This window comes from Anopheles stephensi, chromosome 3 (genome assembly GCF_013141755.1).
Source record: "Anopheles stephensi strain Indian chromosome 3, UCI_ANSTEP_V1.0, whole genome shotgun sequence".
NCBI classification, from domain to species: Eukaryota; Metazoa; Arthropoda; class Insecta; order Diptera; family Culicidae; genus Anopheles; species Anopheles stephensi.
In genome coordinates this window covers 70,626,338-70,646,397 of record NC_050203.1, presented here as the reverse complement: position 1 = coordinate 70,646,397, position 20,060 = coordinate 70,626,338, and the positions used below count along the sequence as shown (strand labels likewise).

Here is a 20,060-nt window from a genome sequence, read left to right as displayed (position 1 = left end):
TTTTGTTGCACATATGTACCGTTTCCCGGGTCGTATACTCCCACCATCGATCATCGGTGGTAATGTAATATGTATGGCGTACATAGGTGTGCGTCTGTACATACGCTCCTTCTCACACACCCATACATGCGTAGCGCTGGAAGGAAAGGAAAGATTTGTTTTGGAAAAACGGATATGGTATATGGAGGTGTGCGCGTGTGTGTGTGTGTATTACGGTAGGATGATAATATGATTGGAAAACAGGGACTACTAATAATCTTTGTTATTAGTTTTCTGATAAAATTTGATTTACTATACGTGTTTAACTATTATTTTAAATTGTAATAAATTATTTTATAGTATTTTTTTATTAATTAATTATTACGGACTGATGCCGTATTGTCTAAATTATTTTATAGTCCTTAAAAAAATTATAAAACATAAGGGGTAGCCAAATAAATTAATATCAAAAAATTAAACCTTACATATTGATAAGTTCCTTGAACTAATAGTGCACCTGCTTTATGGAATGATATTTACTATTGTTTGTCTTAATATCGCTACAACGATGACACTAAGAATAACAGTTAAACTGTGTTGCCTTTCCCGTTATCATACCATTCGCTCTTCTTATCGCTAAGCAAATAAGCACGTGAACTGGTCGGTATGATAATCACTTCGATTCGTTTCAGATGCAACATCATGCGTAGCTTTCTGGTCAGCGAGACCATGAAGGTTGGGTCGGGACTGTTTGGAGTTTTTTTTTTATTGTTTTGATTGATTTATTTTATTCAATTCTGCCACGGATACGAAAACACACCTGTTCACCGCACACTACCCACCGAATAGATTGCCTTACAAACTACTAACCTAGTAGACCAGTGTGTTTGCCCTCTTATTGTGTCCACATTACGGGGTAAAACATTTTCTGAATATTTAGTCATCTTGCTGAAGCTTCGTTTGTTTAAAGGGGACAGTTTGAGTATTTTTCTTAAGCAATGGGTAAATAGGTAAAATAAGGAAACATAGATAAACAATTTGAAGAAGTAAAAAAACTCCGTACATGAGTCACTGTTGATGAGAGGAAATGTGAAGAAAGTATGCAAGGGAAAATGTGGTTTCAATTGCCAATAATAACCTTTCTGGTCGTGTGTACCGCACACTGAAACGTAAACAAAAAAAGCACATGTAACGAATGAAATAAAAACCTCTGTACTTCTCTCTCTACACGGCCTACGGGCCTTATTGCCACCCGGTGTGTGGCTTATTTAACAAAGTCCGGATTTGGCTCAATCTTGTTGGCAAACTGTAGGTGATTATCGATGATTTGAAACATTTCCTGTGGCGCAGGAAACCGACCCGTTTCTAGCTTCGACCACACTGGCACATCGTTCAGCGTTATCTCGAATGCGCCGGATGAGATGAGCTAACGCAGTTACGATAAAGGAAAGAAATGGGAAACGTTCGGTTGCAGGTTGTTTGCTTCTTGTGCAGCTTCATCCACTACCACCGGTTGGGCTTCACTAGTACGTACCTGCGCTTCCAGCGTATTGCCGAGGAAGAAAATCATCATCGACGCGTACAGTTTATTGTTGAAGCACCATCGCCACCAACCGGCAAACGGATTGCCAATGAAGCGACCGATGTCGTAGTTCGACATCAGGGCCGCGATCAGCAGTAGCTTCGTGACTAGCAGAACCTTCGACAGGAGCATATTAAACCCGGACGGGTCGTAGTTGCCGCCCCGGATCGTTATTTCCGGATACTTCTCGCGAATGATGTTGTAGTAATCATCGAACGCCTTACGATACCCGCAGGAATAACTGGGAAGAAACCAAACAGCGAAGCATTAGCACGGCACACTCGACTTTTGCCCTTCCGGCATCGATCGATCAGCTGCTGGGAATGCTTACCAGTACAGGAACGTCATCGTTGCGCCGTACCCGCCAACATCTTGGCTGAACTTGGTAAGTGGTATTTCTTTCTCGCCCTCCACCAGGCTCACGGCCAGACCGGCCAACAGCACCGCTACCAGGAGCTTGAAATGTGACCGCACCACGGAACGCAACATTATCAACAGCCTACGTGCCTCTGTCTGTGTGTGTGGTTTAACAACGGGATGGTGGTTGGTGGGTCCAAGGAAAAAAAAACGGACTTAGTATACTAATTAGTTTAGTAGAATGCGGTCCCAAAAATGATACGAGAAAGCAGACTTGAATTAACCTTTTTTGCTTGCTTTGCTTTTGTCGTTTTTTTTTATTTATCCATGATAGCTCGAGCTGTCAAAAGATTGACGTTTTGCTGACATGTGCTCCGCTAAAGCAGAGTGTACACGTTGCGAAGATTTGAAATGAACGTTATCTAATTTTACTACGATTTTCGGTAAAAAGGTAAAATAGAGTCCCAAACAAAGATTTGACAGTTCGAAAATGGTCAGGGCTATTGCACACGCGATGCGTGTTTTGTCAATCGGAGGGGGGATGTTTGTTTACATTTTGCATTTGGATTGTTACTGTGCAGGGAAGTGATCGTTTATTTTCCTCGACCTTTTTTATGATTTAAGACTAATGAAGAGCCTATATTGGTTGCTGTTTTAAATTGTTTCAGTTATATTCTACGATACGTTAATGATACGTCGCATACATTTGGTGAAAACGAGTTTGGGCTGCGCGTGGACACTTTGCTGCTTTGCTGCGGACCGGTTCAACTCCCGGTCGGATGTTTGTTACCGGAGGATGCAGAGGTGGCTGTTTATAGCAACAGTGGCCGCACCGTAACCAGCGCTAGCATCTATGACGATGCGCCTTAACAGCCGGCAATTCTATCAGTATGCGTTTCATACTGGTGTTCTTGTGGTACAATGTGCAACTGATTTTTTTTCCGCCGCCGGAAGTAGCAGCATCCCGTTAAATGTTTGCTGCCGGATTATGGAGCAGAATATGTTACCTCCTGGATGTTGCTAACCTTTGGCTAAACCGGAGAAGAGCCCCTGTTCTTGTATGATTGTGTACACCATTGTATGATTGTGCACTTGCACGCAGACAATATTTTTGTTGATAAATCCCGTGATAAATTATGTGTGATTAATCAGTAATAAAAGATGTGATCGTACACCTAACGCGGTCGTGTTTTAAACATCTTTTAATGTGAGACATCCGAAACCGTTTTGGTAATTAGGCTCTAGTGGATCCGGGTGTGTTGTATTCTTTAACTTTTTAACGGATGTAACGTTATGCAATCACCGGAAAGGATCGGCGGAAGGCTATCATACAGAAAATTACGTACGATATTCATATATCTGTCCTGCTTTACAAGCCGTCTACCATGCTGATCGATTTCCTTGCAAGCTGGGCAGGTCATTCTATTTTAACATTACAGGATCGCAGTCTAACACATGGCGGTAGGTACCGGCTGCGTTAAGGTAAAAGGTTCGTGCCCTCGTCTCTGATTCTACTGGAATTTCGAACCGTTTAGCAGTTCGTACGTTAATTAAACGGACCGGCTAGCTTACTGGCTCAACAACTGGCGCCTAACAGTGGACCTTGTGCTTGCTGATCATTATTTCAAAGTTGAATAAGACGGACAGCCTGTCTTTATTCAACAGACTCCTAATAATTTCTTTCCATCCATTCGAAGAAAAAGTAAAAATTTTATCAAAAATTGAATATACAAGTCGTTTCTGAATTCTGAAAAATATTTTTTTCATGCTCACCTTCCTTATCGAGTTACCAAATTCCGTACCTAGGCACCACCTCTTGGAATAAAGACAAACGATGCCACTTCATACATTTATCAGATTTTTTTCAATATCCACCAATGCAGTGTAGTCATGAAAACTGATGAGACTCTATAATGAAATGAAATGATAAAATAAGGTTTTATTCGAACACAAAAGTGTTACCAAACTGAAATGAAACTTTGGATTGGTCTATTGAATTGAACTTTGTTTTTTCTAGTTCTCGGATTAAATTGAAAGTCTATCTATTTACCACGGTTTAATGTAATGGTTGCTTGTTTAAAAAAGAAGCAAACAATTGAACTTCAATTGAATGCAGACGTATAACATTAAATAGAAGCGCATAAATGATCCCTGCTGTATTTCTTTAATTTTTCGAACCTCACTAGCATTTATTCCCAATCTGCTCGTTAAAGGATCTTGCTACACGTGCCGGCTTCTATTAAATTCCGGCACTATGTTAAATCGTTCAATGCTTTTTTTTGGTTTATTGCACAAAAAACTACTCGAGTGCTCAATACATTAACATTATTCCAATGCGTTGATGATCTACATTCATATGCCAACTGTTGTTCATAGAGTCAAAAATATCACCCAGTATGTAAAATAAATTGTAAGATATTTAAGTAACAAAACTTGTTTTTATATTCATGTACAACGGCCCCGCCGTAATGCTACAAAACGATAATCTTATCTAGTAAAAATAAAATTAGCAATACTTCACTGGCAACTCATGGTTTCATAATATAGCAGAGGTTAATTATGTCAAACCCGATGTTGGTTTAATTTTCATTTTACAGATACAATTTCTTTATTACTTAATTAATCCTGATTTAGATACCGAATCACAATACAGGGCTCATGCTGTTCCTAAGTTACATCAACGCTCTCACCATCATCCCATCCCTCAAATGGGATGTACAGCCGAAAGTGACGCCAGTTGTTTCCGACCAAATACCAAGTTATAAATTTTTATTAAAGCATGAAACATCGGCCTGAATAACTAAATCATTTACATTTTATGAAACATTACGTTTCATAAATGTTTAAAGCAAAAGAAAAAATATTCCAAGTAATTTTTGTTCCAATTTTTGTGAAACCAAATCTACACATATGTACGCTCCAAAAAGTGGAATGCGAATGGTCTGATGTTTCTAACATATGAAATGTCATGAAAGATTTTTATCCAAAGCCTTCTCAGTCGTGTTTATTCGTCGCGTATCATTCAGCCACGTGTTTACTGAGAATTTTCTGAAAGTATTTTCATACTAAATGTTAATGGCTAATCCAACCTTTTCTTCTTGCGGCAAAAGGCGCTGCCGGGTGATGTGAAACATATTCATTAACAAATTCTACTTTTTCAAACGTTTACTGCTAGGTGTGTTGTAGCTCTGTTATTCTTAATTCTTGGGTATAGCTTGGTTGCAATTCATTATGGCTATGAGACGAATTTTTTAAATGAGTCTCTATAAAATGTAAATCTTGTTAAAGAAACAATAAATTTAATTCAAAATCAATAATCTCGCATTGTTTATTGCTACACTTTGCCAAAACCATTTGAATTTAATTTTTTCTGCGTATATGGTAGGTATGAGAATAAGATTTATAGTAGTTTTTATGCCGATAGGTGATCTATAAGTCGGATCATACTGTGCTACCTTATGCTCCGCTATTGAAGACTATATTACAATCAAATGAAAAAATAAATAAATAAAACACACACGTAAGGTTATTTGAAATATTTATTTTACTAACAATTTAAGTTGAATCGATACAATTTTGAAAAATTAAAATGCATTTTTTTCATTTGGTAATCATGTACTTCAGGACATCAAGGAGACAAAAATTTCGTGAATGCAGCAGAAAAGTTGATATTCATCAAGCATATCTGTGTGCACCAGTTTTGAATTCGTCTCATTTTTTTTTTTTTTTTTTGAGAAACGCTTTCAACCATCTTCATAAGCTATTATTTATTTTTTTATGCATGAGAAGCTTTTATTTATTTGCCTGTGTACAAATATAAGTTATACACGGTTGAGATGAGAAAGACAATGGGGTGGTTAAATTACCATGCAAATACACAATTATGTGTTAGGTTATTATTTCGGTTGTAGTATCCATCTCCAAACATGTAAATATTATTTACAAGGGACAGATAAGTGGTTCAGATATAGCCTCACCAGAGTTATACTAACACCTGTTTGTTCTAAAATAAATCAATAAAAAGTTTTGAAAAATCATAAAACATTTTATTTTTAAATACACCTGTTATACTTACGTCACAATTCTACACACAGTTTAATTATTCCTTTTTTGCACTATTAAAATGTATCAAAAATAAAATTGATGGAGACCAAAGATTTTTTTTGGATGAATACATAAGCGTAGAGATCATTTGACATTTTAAAAATATAGATTTCCACGAGTACCTTTCGGAATCGGAAACCTACCATATAAGAGCAAAAACAATTTTCAGAAAGCTAAACCTATAGAAAGTAAAGTATAATACAGCAATAAAGTTTCAGGAATTCATCAAAATTAACAGCTTTTAAAACACAACTAACTTACACGAGCTTAAGGGTTTTTTATTTTGCTTCTAGAAAAGACTCAAATATTGAAAGAGTGAAGTGCCTAGCTCGCTTTGATTGACTGATTATTTTGCTCTATTTTAATCAGTAAATTATTTTTAAGTATTTCTATAAAAGTCTCCCGTACGTAAGGCTGACTACCTTTTCTACGGGTAAAATTAAGTCACAGAAAGCCAGAAATGGTAGGCCGAGACCTCTCGAGGTTGTAGTGCCAAAGAAGAAGACTATAAAAGTGTATTGTGTTATTTTCACAATAGAATCTTGATTTGAGCTATTCATGTAAACCGATTATTTGCGCCTTATAGGCAACCCGCATGCCATTCCCGAAGGCGGTCACGATCGAATGAATTAATGGAATGCATGCTATGGGTCTAGAATATGAATAAAGATCCCTCAAAAAAGAACAATCCAGCAGTGCACACGTTTCTTACAACACCTCTTAAGACATTATTCTTAGATTTCTCCGCGGCTCTCCCCCGAAGTATATTGATAAGATAATTTAACAAATTATTCCATATTTTTCCAACTTTTTGAGCATCTTCCATGCCAAATCCAATTTTGAAAATATATAAGGAAGGCCTTATAAAAAACTGGAATGAATGTTGAATAAAAATGAATGTAATATTATAAATTAAAAAAAATGAAAACAAAATCGTCGATCGTAAAAACTTAAACCCAAATTCACAATTTCTAACTCGTCTATTTGGCCTTCTATAGCTTTCTATGATTTGTTTTACCGGTAACTGGATGATAGTCAGTCTTGCACACCCCCGGACCGCACCAATAGCATAATAGCATGCCAAAAAAGCACGATACGTCACTATCACATTTAGCTAAAACATCAAGCTTTTGTTTTATTCCCAAAAACAGATGCTTGTTTAGTTTGATTAGTCAGATGAAACGTATCGTAGACATGAGCTCTATTTAAAAATTAATTTATATTAAGAATAACTAAATCGGGATAGAATTCAATATTTATAATTACAACAACCCGTAAAGACAAGCTTCGCGTATATGGTACGACATTTTGTGAATGATTCTGTGAAAAACCAGTCAGTAAATAAACAGTTGACATTTGAACGAAGCATAACTTACATCAACATACTTCTTTGTTCCGAAATATACGTTATATTGCATTTTCAAGGCATATGTTCAATGTTGAAACCATGTATTCAACCGCTTACCAGTTCATGTAAATAATATTTAAATATTTAGAGATGGATACTACAACCTGGCCGAATGCCGAAATAATAATGAACTAGAGGGTTTTTGGTATTTGCATGGTAGTATTAACCACTCCATTGCCTTTCTGCGTCCAAGTAATTATAACTAGCATTTGTATATACTAATGGAGAGGGTTGAATGCATTTCTCAAAAAATAAGAGACAATACAGAAAAGTCTCAAATACATAGACAGGAAGAATATCAATGTTTCTGCTGTATTCAGGACACTCGTTCTTGCCCTGAGAATCATGTATAGAATGCAAAAAAAAGTTCCCCAGTATCTCGTCTGGTAACGTGGTACATAGAGAAGCAAAGCAAACATATGGAACATTTAGCGGCATAATAACTACAGCAAACATTATTCTCATTCTTACCATAGGTGTACTAAAAATTAAATTAAAATCGGTAGAACTATTATCGTGCAATTTTGAAATAGACACTTCGACAGTATAAATTTTAAATTACTGACTGAATTCCTTAATACTTGCTGAAAACATAGTCTTTAATGAACAACCTCGATTCCCATCACGAAATGCCACCAACCTATAGGAGCCAACCATAGAGTCGGATTTATAATAACACAACTAAGAGTAAATGTTTGAAAAAGTAGAATTTGTTAATGAATATGTTTCACATCACCCGGCAGCGCCTTTTGCCGCAAGAAGAAAAGGTTGGATTAGCCATTAACATTTAGTATGAAAATACTTTCAGAAAATTCTCAGTAAACACGTGGCTGAATGATACGCGACGAATAAACACGACTGAGAAGGCTTTGGATAAAAATCTTTCATGACATTTCATATGTTAGAAACATCAGACCATTCGCATTCCACTTTTTGGAGCGTACATATGTGTAGATTTGGTTTCACAAAAATTGGAACAAAAATTACTTGGAATATTTTTTCTTTTGCTTTAAACATTTATGAAACGTAATGTTTCATAAAATGTAAATGATTTAGTTATTCAGGCCGATGTTTCATGCTTTAATAAAAATTTATAACTTGGTATTTGGTCGGAAACAACTGGCGTCACTTTCGGCTGTACATCCCATTTGAGGGATGGGATGATGGTGAGAGCGTTGATGTAACTTAGGAACAGCATGAGCCCTGTATTGTGATTCGGTATCTAAATCAGGATTAATTAAGTAATAAAGAAATTGTATCTGTAAAATGAAAATTAAACCAACATCGGGTTTGACATAATTAACCTCTGCTATATTATGAAACCATGAGTTGCCAGTGAAGTATTGCTAATTTTATTTTTACTAGATAAGATTATCGTTTTGTAGCATTACGGCGGGGCCGTTGTACATGAATATAAAAACAAGTTTTGTTACTTAAATATCTTACAATTTATTTTACATACTGGGTGATATTTTTGACTCTATGAACAACAGTTGGCATATGAATGTAGATCATCAACGCATTGGAATAATGTTAATGTATTGAGCACTCGAGTAGTTTTTTGTGCAATAAACCAAAAAAAAGCATTGAACGATTTAACATAGTGCCGGAATTTAATAGAAGCCGGCACGTGTAGCAAGATCCTTTAACGAGCAGATTGGGAATAAATGCTAGTGAGGTTCGAAAAATTAAAGAAATACAGCAGGGATCATTTATGCGCTTCTATTTAATGTTATACGTCTGCATTCAATTGAAGTTCAATTGTTTGCTTCTTTTTTAAACAAGCAACCATTACATTAAACCGTGGTAAATAGATAGACTTTCAATTTAATCCGAGAACTAGAAAAAACAAAGTTCAATTCAATAGACCAATCCAAAGTTTCATTTCAGTTTGGTAACACTTTTGTGTTCGAATAAAACCTTATTTTATCATTTCATTTCATTATAGAGTCTCATCAGTTTTCATGACTACACTGCATTGGTGGATATTGAAAAAAATCTGATAAATGTATGAAGTGGCATCGTTTGTCTTTATTCCAAGAGGTGGTGCCTAGGTACGGAATTTGGTAACTCGATAAGGAAGGTGAGCATGAAAAAAATATTTTTCAGAATTCAGAAACGACTTGTATATTCAATTTTTGATAAAATTTTTACTTTTTCTTCGAATGGATGGAAAGAAATTATTAGGAGTCTGTTGAATAAAGACAGGCTGTCCGTCTTATTCAACTTTGAAATAATGATCAGCAAGCACAAGGTCCACTGTTAGGCGCCAGTTGTTGAGCCAGTAAGCTAGCCGGTCCGTTTAATTAACGTACGAACTGCTAAACGGTTCGAAATTCCAGTAGAATCAGAGACGAGGGCACGAACCTTTTACCTTAACGCAGCCGGTACCTACCGCCATGTGTTAGACTGCGATCCTGTAATGTTAAAATAGAATGACCTGCCCAGCTTGCAAGGAAATCGATCAGCATGGTAGACGGCTTGTAAAGCAGGACAGATATATGAATATCGTACGTAATTTTCTGTATGATAGCCTTCCGCCGATCCTTTCCGGTGATTGCATAACGTTACATCCGTTAAAAAGTTAAAGAATACAACACACCCGGATCCACTAGAGCCTAATTACCAAAACGGTTTCGGATGTCTCACATTAAAAGATGTTTAAAACACGACCGCGTTAGGTGTACGATCACATCTTTTATTACTGATTAATCACACATAATTTATCACGGGATTTATCAACAAAAATATTGTCTGCGTGCAAGTGCACAATCATACAATGGTGTACACAATCATACAAGAACAGGGGCTCTTCTCCGGTTTAGCCAAAGGTTAGCAACATCCAGGAGGTAACATATTCTGCTCCATAATCCGGCAGCAAACATTTAACGGGATGCTGCTACTTCCGGCGGCGGAAAAAAAATCAGTTGCACATTGTACCACAAGAACACCAGTATGAAACGCATACTGATAGAATTGCCGGCTGTTAAGGCGCATCGTCATAGATGCTAGCGCTGGTTACGGTGCGGCCACTGTTGCTATAAACAGCCACCTCTGCATCCTCCGGTAACAAACATCCGACCGGGAGTTGAACCGGTCCGCAGCAAAGCAGCAAAGTGTCCACGCGCAGCCCAAACTCGTTTTCACCAAATGTATGCGACGTATCATTAACGTATCGTAGAATATAACTGAAACAATTTAAAACAGCAACCAATATAGGCTCTTCATTAGTCTTAAATCATAAAAAAGGTCGAGGAAAATAAACGATCACTTCCCTGCACAGTAACAATCCAAATGCAAAATGTAAACAAACATCCCCCCTCCGATTGACAAAACACGCATCGCGTGTGCAATAGCCCTGACCATTTTCGAACTGTCAAATCTTTGTTTGGGACTCTATTTTACCTTTTTACCCGATTTTCTAATGACGATATTGCTTCCTTTTATGTTTCTTTAGTTTCAGCGTTTATTTTTATTCGTCATTATTAGTTAAACTTCGAGCGGTTTTTAAATGCCATTTCTAGCTTCCATAAATTAATTTTACTCATAGCCGAATAAACAGTCTTGCCTACGGGGACCGGTCAAGACGGGAAATGAAGCCGGTCCCTTTGAGTTGCAATTCACACAAAAACAAAAATAGGTTTTGTAGTTTTTATTAAGCGAATAAAATTCGTTTACATATTCGTTTCAATGGTTTTTCTTTCTGTTTGTTGTTCTCTAACTTACTAAAGCTGATGCTGCGGATGATAGAGTACGGTAAGAGTACGTCAGTACCATCTCACAGGCATGTACAAGAATGTTACAAGGATAAAAAAAGGAAACGGTACGTTAGCGGTACAGAAAACAAAACTAAAGAAATGGGGCGCGGTTGGGAACTCCGTTCCACCACAGGAACACACGAGAACTGGGAATAGTAGGGAACGATTCGCATCTGTTGGTAGTATACGTTCTCTGACTTTGCATTTGATGACGGTCTCTGCTTTTGGCTAAAACTTTACTTGGCAGTTTGTTTTTTTTTATGTTAGAACACAACAGTTACTACTACATCCGGCTCCTGTGAGCAGCTATCCCTTTGCTGGATGTAACGTGTAAAATGGAGGAAAATTATTAATGACAACCTAACCCTGTTGCGTAAATTCAGCGAACGCTAATGGCACATACACTCGCTTGCACATCCGGAAAGCGATCAAACGTTTGCTACTCGCTAGCCGCCCCCTTCACCGTCACTAGCCCTGGTAGTTGCGGTTGCGGTTACGTTGTCTGCCCGGTGACACTCGTCTCCTGGAACCCGCTGGTGGAGGAGGTGCTGGCGGATACAGAGGGCGTGTCACAGTGGCCGTCTCTGGTCTGCGCAGAGCCGAGGCAGTTATCGAACTGCCTCCGTGCAGTGCGCGCATAATGCCCGCCTTTCGACGACATACGATGCATCTGGAAGTTGGGATGTTGAGATTAGGTCGTTGCATATCCCGGGGCAGCTGGAACGATTGATACACTTACCGGCTCACTTTGCTGGTTTGATGTGCTTTGAGGGTCATCTGCTGCGGCCTGTTGAACTGCATGTCATCGTCGATGATCGTTAACCAGAAGGAGGAAATACCGTCGTAGAAGTTGCAGGTACCATGTCCGTGGCATTCGATAACCGGTTGTGGGCGGAACTCTTCCATGCATGATCCGGGCGACACAAAGTCCTGTCCGAAACCTCCGGAATTATCCGACGTGTGCTAATGAAAAGGAGAGGTTAATTGTAAATTTTCCTTGCGTGAGGACATCCAGTGCAACGCGCTTACCATCGCATAACTGTATCCAAGCCACAACTCTTCCCAGCCTTCGGGACAGTCCGGAATGCTCATGGACTGGCTGTGCAGTGCCATCACGCGCGTGTTGGACTCGCAGACGCTGCAACGCGAGATGTACCGTTCGACCTGGTCCGCCGGAATCGGTGCCATCGACATCGGCATCGGCTCGGGTGTGGCCAACCATATTGTGTCGTCATTGTTCGAGGCGTAATTGCACACGTTGTTAATATCACAGAACATGAACGGCATTGTGCTGAACCGCCGCAGACACGAGCCGGCAGTACCGAGATCCTGTCCGCTGGAGCGACTGCTAGCGATGACATTGACCAGGGAGTAACCATCCCACAGCTTGAACGTATTGATGGGACACTCAGGAATCGTAACCTTCTGCGAGTGACGGGCAAAGATGAATCCCAAGTTCTTTGGCGGCGGAGGAGGTGCGGCCGGATCGCCAGGTAGTCCTGGCAATCCGGGCAGTCCTTCGATACCGCTGCGTCCCGGTGGACCGGCGATACCCATCTCTCCCTTGAAACCGACCTCGCCAGTAGCGCCCTCCTCTCCCTGCAGGCCTTGCATACCCTTCGGGCCACGCATTCCCGGATAGCCTGGCGGTCCAATGTCACCTTCGTCGCCAGGTTCACCACGTGCACCGGGCGTACCTCGATCGCCGGGCTGTGTTGGGCGCCAATTCGAAAGTGGAGGCAGATCGCCCACCTCTCCCTTCATACCCTTCAGCCCAACCAAACCGTGATAACCTTCGAGGCCTTCATCTCCCTGCTGTCCCTTTGGTCCGGGCAGGCCACTCAGCCCAGGCAGGCCCGGTAATCCTCGATCGCCCGGGAAGCCCGGCGGGCCGGGCATACCTTCCAGCCCTGGCAAGCCATCGTCGCCCATATCGCCCCGGAAACCGGGCATAATCTGACCGATGCTTCCGGCCATGCCTCGTGGTCCCGGAGGTCCCATCACACCATCCAATCCTGGCAACCCTGGCAATCCATCCTGTCCCGGTGCTCCTTCGAATCCAATCTCACCCTTCCTTCCTTTCAGTGCACTGTTCACGAAGCCTGGCTGACCTTGCGGACCTGGCAGTCCGTAGGCACCATACTCACCCGGTGCTCCCTTATTGCCAGGAAGTCCCGGGCGTCCCGTCAAACCATCGTAACCGGCCTCTCCCTGATCACCGCGTTCGGGCCGCGACACTAGCTCGCCGGGCTGTCCCTTCATACCTGGATCTCCGCGCTGTCCCTTCGGTCCGTCGTTTCCTTCCCTGCCAACCTGACCGACGAATCCTGGCAATCCCTGGTCACCCTTCCGGCCCGGATAGCCTCGCTGTCCCTTAAGTCCGGGAGGTCCTTGATCACCTTCCGGGCCCTCGGGTGCGGGGTCACCCTGGTCACCTTGCTGTGCCGAGCGCTGCAAAACGTTGCCGGGTATGCCGGGCAAACCTGGATCACCATCCATGCCAGGCAATCCGGTAGGTCCCACCAGACCAACATCTCCACGCATACCCTTCATACCGACGAATCCCACCGGACCGTCGTCACCAGGATCTCCGGTTTCTCCGCGTGATCCTTGCTCACCACGTAGCCCGACCGGTCCGCGAGGTCCCGGCCGTCCCGGACGACCGGCAATGCCCGGATATCCGTCGCGTCCTTTGTCGCCCGAGATTCCTTTCGGCCCAAACACACCAACATCGCCACGCTCACCCTTCGCTCCTGGCCGACCAGGAATGCCGGGGAAACCGGGTGCACCCTTCTGTCCCTTCACACCTTGATAACCATCAATCACCTGTCCGGCGTCTCCTTCCTCACCCTTCCGACCCATCATGCCGGGTCGTGCGTTGTATCCGGGCGGGCCCATCATTCCCGGCTCTCCCAACTCGCCCTTCATGCCGCTGAACGATGCGCTACCCTTGCGGCCACGTGGTCCTACGTCACCGAAATCACCGCGCTCTCCCTTCCGACCCGGGGCACCATCCCGACCGGGGAATCCCATATCTCCCGGATCACCCGACGGTCCTTTCGGTCCACGCAATCCCGGCAATCCGCGAGCGCCGGTAAGACCCGGATGTCCTTGGTCACCAGTAAAACCACGCTCTCCCAGTTCGCCTTCCTCGCCCATGTCGCCCATACGTCCCTGTAGGCCTCGCTCACCCGGCAATCCATCGTCGCCCGGCAGTCCGGGTAGTCCATCGCGCCCGATCTCGCCTCGCTCGCCCTTCGGTCCGGGGAATCCTTCCATGCCCGGCTCTCCGCGTTCACCCTTGTCACCGTACGGGGCCTGCAAACCATCGCGTCCCGGCAATCCGGGCAATCCTCGATCACCATAGATGATGTCTCCCATCTGACCCTTGTTGCCGCGCAGACCAGGTGCACCGAACGGTCCCGGATCGCCCCGCTCGCCCTTCACTCCCGTATCACCTGACAGGCCACGAATACCTTCCGGTCCCTTGAATCCTTTGTCTCCGATCTCGCCGTAAAAGCCTCCTTCGCCTTCCACACCCTTTTCGCCCATCAGGATCGGTCGTCCCGGGTCACCTCGTTGACCGCGCAGTCCCTGCAGTCCAGGAATACCATCCGGTCCGGGCAGTCCATCCTCACCGGTTATGCCGGCCGGTCCATGGTCACCAATCACACCGTAGTAACCCTTGTATCCTTCCGGTCCCTGAATGCTGAGACCCGGCAAACCGGCCGGTCCGTCCAGCCCACGCAATCCATGCAGGCCCATCTCTCCCTTGTAGCCCTTTTCACCCTTCGGTCCGGGGTCTCCCATGCTTCCCTTTATACCCTTGGCACCGGCGATGCTGTACGTCATCTCGGACATTGCACCCGGCTCACCACGATCGCCCTGGTCACCGCGCTCTCCCTTGGCACCTCTGTGTGGCGTGGAAAGAAAAGAAGGTTAGTTTCGGTTTAAGCGATCTGTTTGTGCACCTTTCACAAAACTTACTTGTCACCCAGTATACCAGGCGTGCCACGAATAGACCAGATGTTGTACTCGTTCACATAGGCGTTCCGTCCCGGCATGCCATCGCGGCCATCCATACCCGGCAGACCATCCTGTCCCGGGCGTCCCGAATCACCATCGTCACCGTACTCGCCCGGTTCACCAGGTCGTCCCGGGTATCCAACCGGGCCAAAGTCACCCAAATCACCGGGCAAACCCTGGTCACCACGCTGTCCTCTATCGCCTCGGTCGCCGAATTCGGGCGTCAGATCGACAAAGTCTTTCGCTCGCCGAATTACGCCGGGCCGTCCCGGTTCTCCCGGTGCACCACGTTCTCCGAAGTCTCCGCGCTCACCTGCAGCACATCGAAACGTCGAGTTGAATATATACGCATCGTTTTCGGACGGACGATTTACTCACCTTTGCGGCCCAACAAACCCCTCAGACCTTGCTTGCCCGGTGTGCCCTGGTAACCTCGTGGACCAGGCAGACCCCGGTTACCATCGTACCCATCGAGTCCGGGGCGTCCGATGTCACCATCCTCACCCTTAACGCCTTTCGGGCCCGGTGGGCAAGTGCCGCAATCCTCTCCGCGGAAACCCTTGTCACCTTTTTGGCCATTATATCCGTTGAAGCCCAGATCGCCGGGCGGTCCAGGCCGGCCAGGAAAACCGGCAGGTCCCTGCGGTCCGGTAATGTTCACACCGATGCCAGGCAAACCTTTGTCTCCCGGCTCACCAGCATCGCCCTGATCACCTTTCTCACCAAACTCTCCGTTCAATCCGTTCGTGCCTGGTTCGCCCTTCGGTCCCTGCAGATTTCGGCCCGGGAAACCTACCTGACCCTTCGGTCCCGCATTTCCCGGTGTACCACGCGAGCCTACCAAGCCCGGTGGACCTGATTCACCGTCGTCACCACGCTGGCCGGGCGGTGAGATACCTTTCGGACCTTGCCGTCCATTAAGTCCTGGATCGCCGGGAGGTCCGGGAGGTCCCATCGGTCCACGGAGACCCTTGTTGCCGGGAATGCCGACGTTGCCCGGCCGACCGGGCGGTCCAATATCTCCCTGCGGTCCTTGCGGTCCAATTACGATTGGAGCGAGCTCGGGCCGGTATTCACCCTTCGGTCCTGGTGGTCCTTGCACTCCCGGCAATCCCGGCCGCCCATCGTCTCCTGACGGTCCCTTATCGCCCGGCATTCCATCCAGTCCTGCATATCCGGGCGCACCTTTCTCTCCCTTCTCGCCCGGCGCACCCGGGGGCCCTTCCTTGCCCTGCTTGCCACGATCTCCGAACTTGCCCTCCTCACCTTTGAAGCCTTTCTGACCACGCTCGCCCTGCATGCCCGAGTCACCCTTCATTCCGGGCAAACCCGGCATTCCATCGTTTCCACGGTCACCCTTCGGCCCCGGCATGCCTCTGCTGACCGTTTCGTTTTTACCACCCCAATAGTGGTACGGTTCACCGGGGTCACCCGGTTCCCCGGGACAGAAATCATCGCTCGGTTCACCCCGTTCGCCTTTCAACCCCGGCAGTCCATCGTTTCCAGGTGGGCCGGTTTCTCCGTCAAATCCATCGGCACCACGACCGCCCTGCCAGCCCGGCAGCCCCGGCACACCGGGAATACCGGCCACTCCACGATCACCCTTGGTGCCTTTCGAGTTAATGCCACCTTCACCGGAGTCTCCCCGTGGACCGATACCACCGGGTGGACCCTGCGGTCCACGTTCGCCCGGAATACCTGGATAGCCGGGCGGTCCCATTGCACCGTCCGTACCGTTGCAACCATCGATACCGAAAGGCCCTCGGTAACCGGGCTCACCGGGAAGCCCCGCGTATCCCGGCACACCCATTGGTCCACGCTCGCCAGCATCACCCTGTCAGTGAAAACGATGGACAAACATTTGCAGTAAACCCCTCTGTTCACCATCTCCGGGAACTCGCTACTTACTCGATATCCTTTCGGACCGCTCGTACCCATTTCGCCACGATTTCCTATATCACCGCGCTGTCCGGGTGGACCATCGGGGCCAATGTCTCCGGGATCTCCGCTCTGTCCAGGTACACCGTGCGCTCCAATCTGTCCCTGGTAACCCTTCAATCCTTTGCAGTCACATACTGTCTGGTTGCAGACCTATACAAAGAGAGAGAGAGAGAGGGATAGCCAAGCATACGAAGAGCATCATTAGCGGGTGAATCATTCCCGATCTCGCCATCGAATCATAACCACATCATTGCCACCGTTTTGGGTTTGACCTAAATTCTGAGCGGAGCTAGGCGAAAAAAAAAACGAAAACAAACACAAAAATTCTGCCCAGAGACCTCGGGCGGGACCTTCTGTTTCTCGCCTAGGTTCCGCTCCTGTGGGCAGTGCGCGATGCAGTATAGTATGGTGGGCCTGGTGTGAGGCAATCGACAAGAGTCGTAAAAATAGAAAAACAAACTATTCCGTTCCAGCCCGGAGGAATCGCGTCAGGTCCCCCTGTGTACCGTGTGTTGGTGTTGCAGTCGCCGCCCAGGAAAAAAGCGTTGTTTTACAAACGGATTCCACCGCCCGAAATGATGCCCGTTGAGCAACCGGATCGACGGACATGTGTGTGCGGTGATAAAATGTGTGTGTGTGTGTATTTCCAACCCTCACCGTTCCCAAAGCTGGCAACTGGCCGGAAGGGATGCCCGATGGATGCCCAAACATCAACACACCGGACAGGACAGGATGAAGGTATGGAGGCGTACAAAGTGTTGGTATGCTTGCAGCATCTGCAATTCATGTACATTGCCGGTCGGCCGATAGAATTGCGGCGAGTGTTTAAATATGTCAGTTGTGGGAAGGTATTACACATACCCGGCGAGTAGTTTATTGCCCAACATTGTATTTAATTTCTTGCACCACCAACAACCGAACGGTGGCCATCCCGCGAGCACTGGTGCGACCCATGTCGATCATCTGTGTTCTATTTGTTTAAGGATTAGTTGATGTTCGAGCTGTCAAATGCAGCACTACAGCGATCGCATTTTATTGACATTTTACGATAAACCTCGCAATGCGATACAAATCGTAGAGATTAAGACTTGTATTTTGGGAGGCTATTTTACACAAAGCGGTAACAATGGAGGGGAATGCCATTTCACTACTTACAATAGATCCTCAGAGGAATGCGATCAAGTCTTGAGGGTGTATATTGGTGAAATTTGTTCCATGATCTCGTCTACAGCACTAGACACTGGGGACGGCTCACCATATTTGCATAATAACTATGTCCGGGAATTGTTTGTCGGCATAGGCTAGCGAGTCAACTCCACTTCGCCAATCGAAGTCAAACCCGATGCCCCAACAAACTCGTGCCAACGATGATTCGTGATGTGAAATTTGTCTACGGTGGCGTTAAAAGGTGGCGATGCTTTTCCCTTGCAGCAAGGGAAACGTTCGACTGCTGGAGGAATATAGGTCTGCTGCATACCGATCCGGTACGAGAGCATCCAGTCACGCCGAAGGAACTCCCAAAGCGAACCCCAGTTTTACCCGATATTCTTGCAGGCGAATTCGCGATGCATCAACCCTGTGTGCAAGAAGCAAATTCGTCTTTCCAATTTCTTCGGCTGTGTGAAAAGGGCTCTGCGTGCCCCACAACAAAACACACACACAAAACTCGAAACCTGTTCCCCGGGGGCTTGTCGGTAAGCACCCAAGAATTTACGCGCCCTATGATGCTACGGGTGCCAGGTTTTTCGGGCGACCGTTTGGGCACAAAACCAGTTGGCGTTGATGCATTATGGGCGAAATTTCTCGCTCTCTCCCATTGGGAGTTTTCGGCATGCGACTTCCACTCTGACACTCTGTTGTCCAGACTGATGGTAGGTTTGAGCTGACTGCAGTTTTACCCTTTCCCATTGACGGCGGGGAGTTTTTAATGCGCCAACGTCTTACGACAGTTAAAAATTAATCAATTTAGGGGTAGAGCGAAGATTTTAAGTGTTTCTCGGGCGATCTTCCCCGTCCGATGCAGACGGCCCATACAAATCGTTGGTCCTTTCATCCAGTTCAGACCAGATTCAGCCTGCGGCATTCGATCCTTGCAGATACCACACTGCGTACCTTAATGACCGGCATGGAAGGCGGCATGAAATGATCATCATTAACTGCTTAATGGATAAAAAAAAACAGGGGGTTATCGAGTTCTGGGGAAGCAAACACCTAGCAGGGGCAGTGTTTGTCGTTTTCCTGATGCGTGGCGTGTAAAAATTGGAGCGAAATGTTGTATTTAACCTTTTATCGAACCTGTCGACATGGTGGTTACATATTTGTTTTGTATTTCAAATGGTTTATTTTATTGGCAAATGTAAAGCAGTCACTGTGCCATTACTACACAACCAAAGTGTCATAATTTAGTGGTACAAGATGCAAAACCTTTGAATCCAGACTTTTTGGAGTCTCTTCGGTTCTGTTTCTGCGCAAACTCCCGTTTTGTTTGGGCTTTCTGTGCGTATGTGCCTCTTTTGCTCCAAGAAATAAGGAGGCGTTTAATGGTTGGTGGAGCAGCTATCAATTTTGGTGGTAAACTTCCTTTCACTTTTGCTGATTCTTTTCTTTTATTTCTTCATTTTGAACAAAGGGTTTTTAATATCTGAAGTACTGTGGAGTGTTGATCAAGACATTATTGTGCATTAAACATTTTCCCAGCTCTGAATGCTCTAGAGTTGGAGTCCCCGAATTAAGAACAATGGGGTTTTTAAATGGCTCACATATCTTTACTTTAAGATTTTTCACCAAGCTAAGGGTTTAAAATATAATCCTCCTGAAAAAAGCCCTTCAAGAAGAGTTGCATAAAAACGTGATCAACTTCAAGCTATAACGGACTGTACGAGATTTTTCTTACTGGTCTTATTTA

The 20,060-nt window shown here is 44.9% G+C and overlaps 2 protein-coding genes across 2 annotated transcripts in view; both read right to left on the bottom strand.

Moving 5' to 3' along the window:
* Positions 1 to 715: 715 nt before the first annotated feature.
* On the bottom strand, positions 716 to 2,243 carry LOC118512562 (thioredoxin reductase-like selenoprotein T homolog CG3887). Its single transcript, XM_036057151.1, has 3 exons — positions 1,893 to 2,243; positions 1,514 to 1,802; positions 716 to 1,405 (listed from the first exon to the last, which is right to left on the bottom strand). The coding sequence occupies exons 1-3, from the start codon at positions 2,048 to 2,050 to the stop codon at positions 1,244 to 1,246; spliced, it is 609 nt and encodes a 202-aa protein (XP_035913044.1). The 5' UTR covers positions 2,051 to 2,243; the 3' UTR covers positions 716 to 1,243.
* An 8,824-nt stretch (positions 2,244 to 11,067) lies between these two features.
* The window catches only part of LOC118512556 (collagen alpha-1(IV) chain), a 28,930-nt gene continuing 19,937 nt past the window's right edge, over positions 11,068 to 20,060 (bottom strand). The window contains exons 2-7 of the mRNA XM_036057142.1: positions 17,123 to 17,305; positions 15,593 to 17,048; positions 15,176 to 15,527; positions 12,218 to 15,101; positions 11,928 to 12,151; positions 11,068 to 11,858 (exon numbers count right to left, since the gene is read on the bottom strand). Of these exons, the coding sequence (XP_035913035.1) occupies positions 11,657 to 11,858; positions 11,928 to 12,151; positions 12,218 to 15,101; positions 15,176 to 15,527; positions 15,593 to 17,048; positions 17,123 to 17,305 (5,301 nt within the window). The 3' untranslated portion in view covers positions 11,068 to 11,656. The remainder of the gene's footprint in view (positions 11,859 to 11,927; positions 12,152 to 12,217; positions 15,102 to 15,175; positions 15,528 to 15,592; positions 17,049 to 17,122; positions 17,306 to 20,060) is intronic.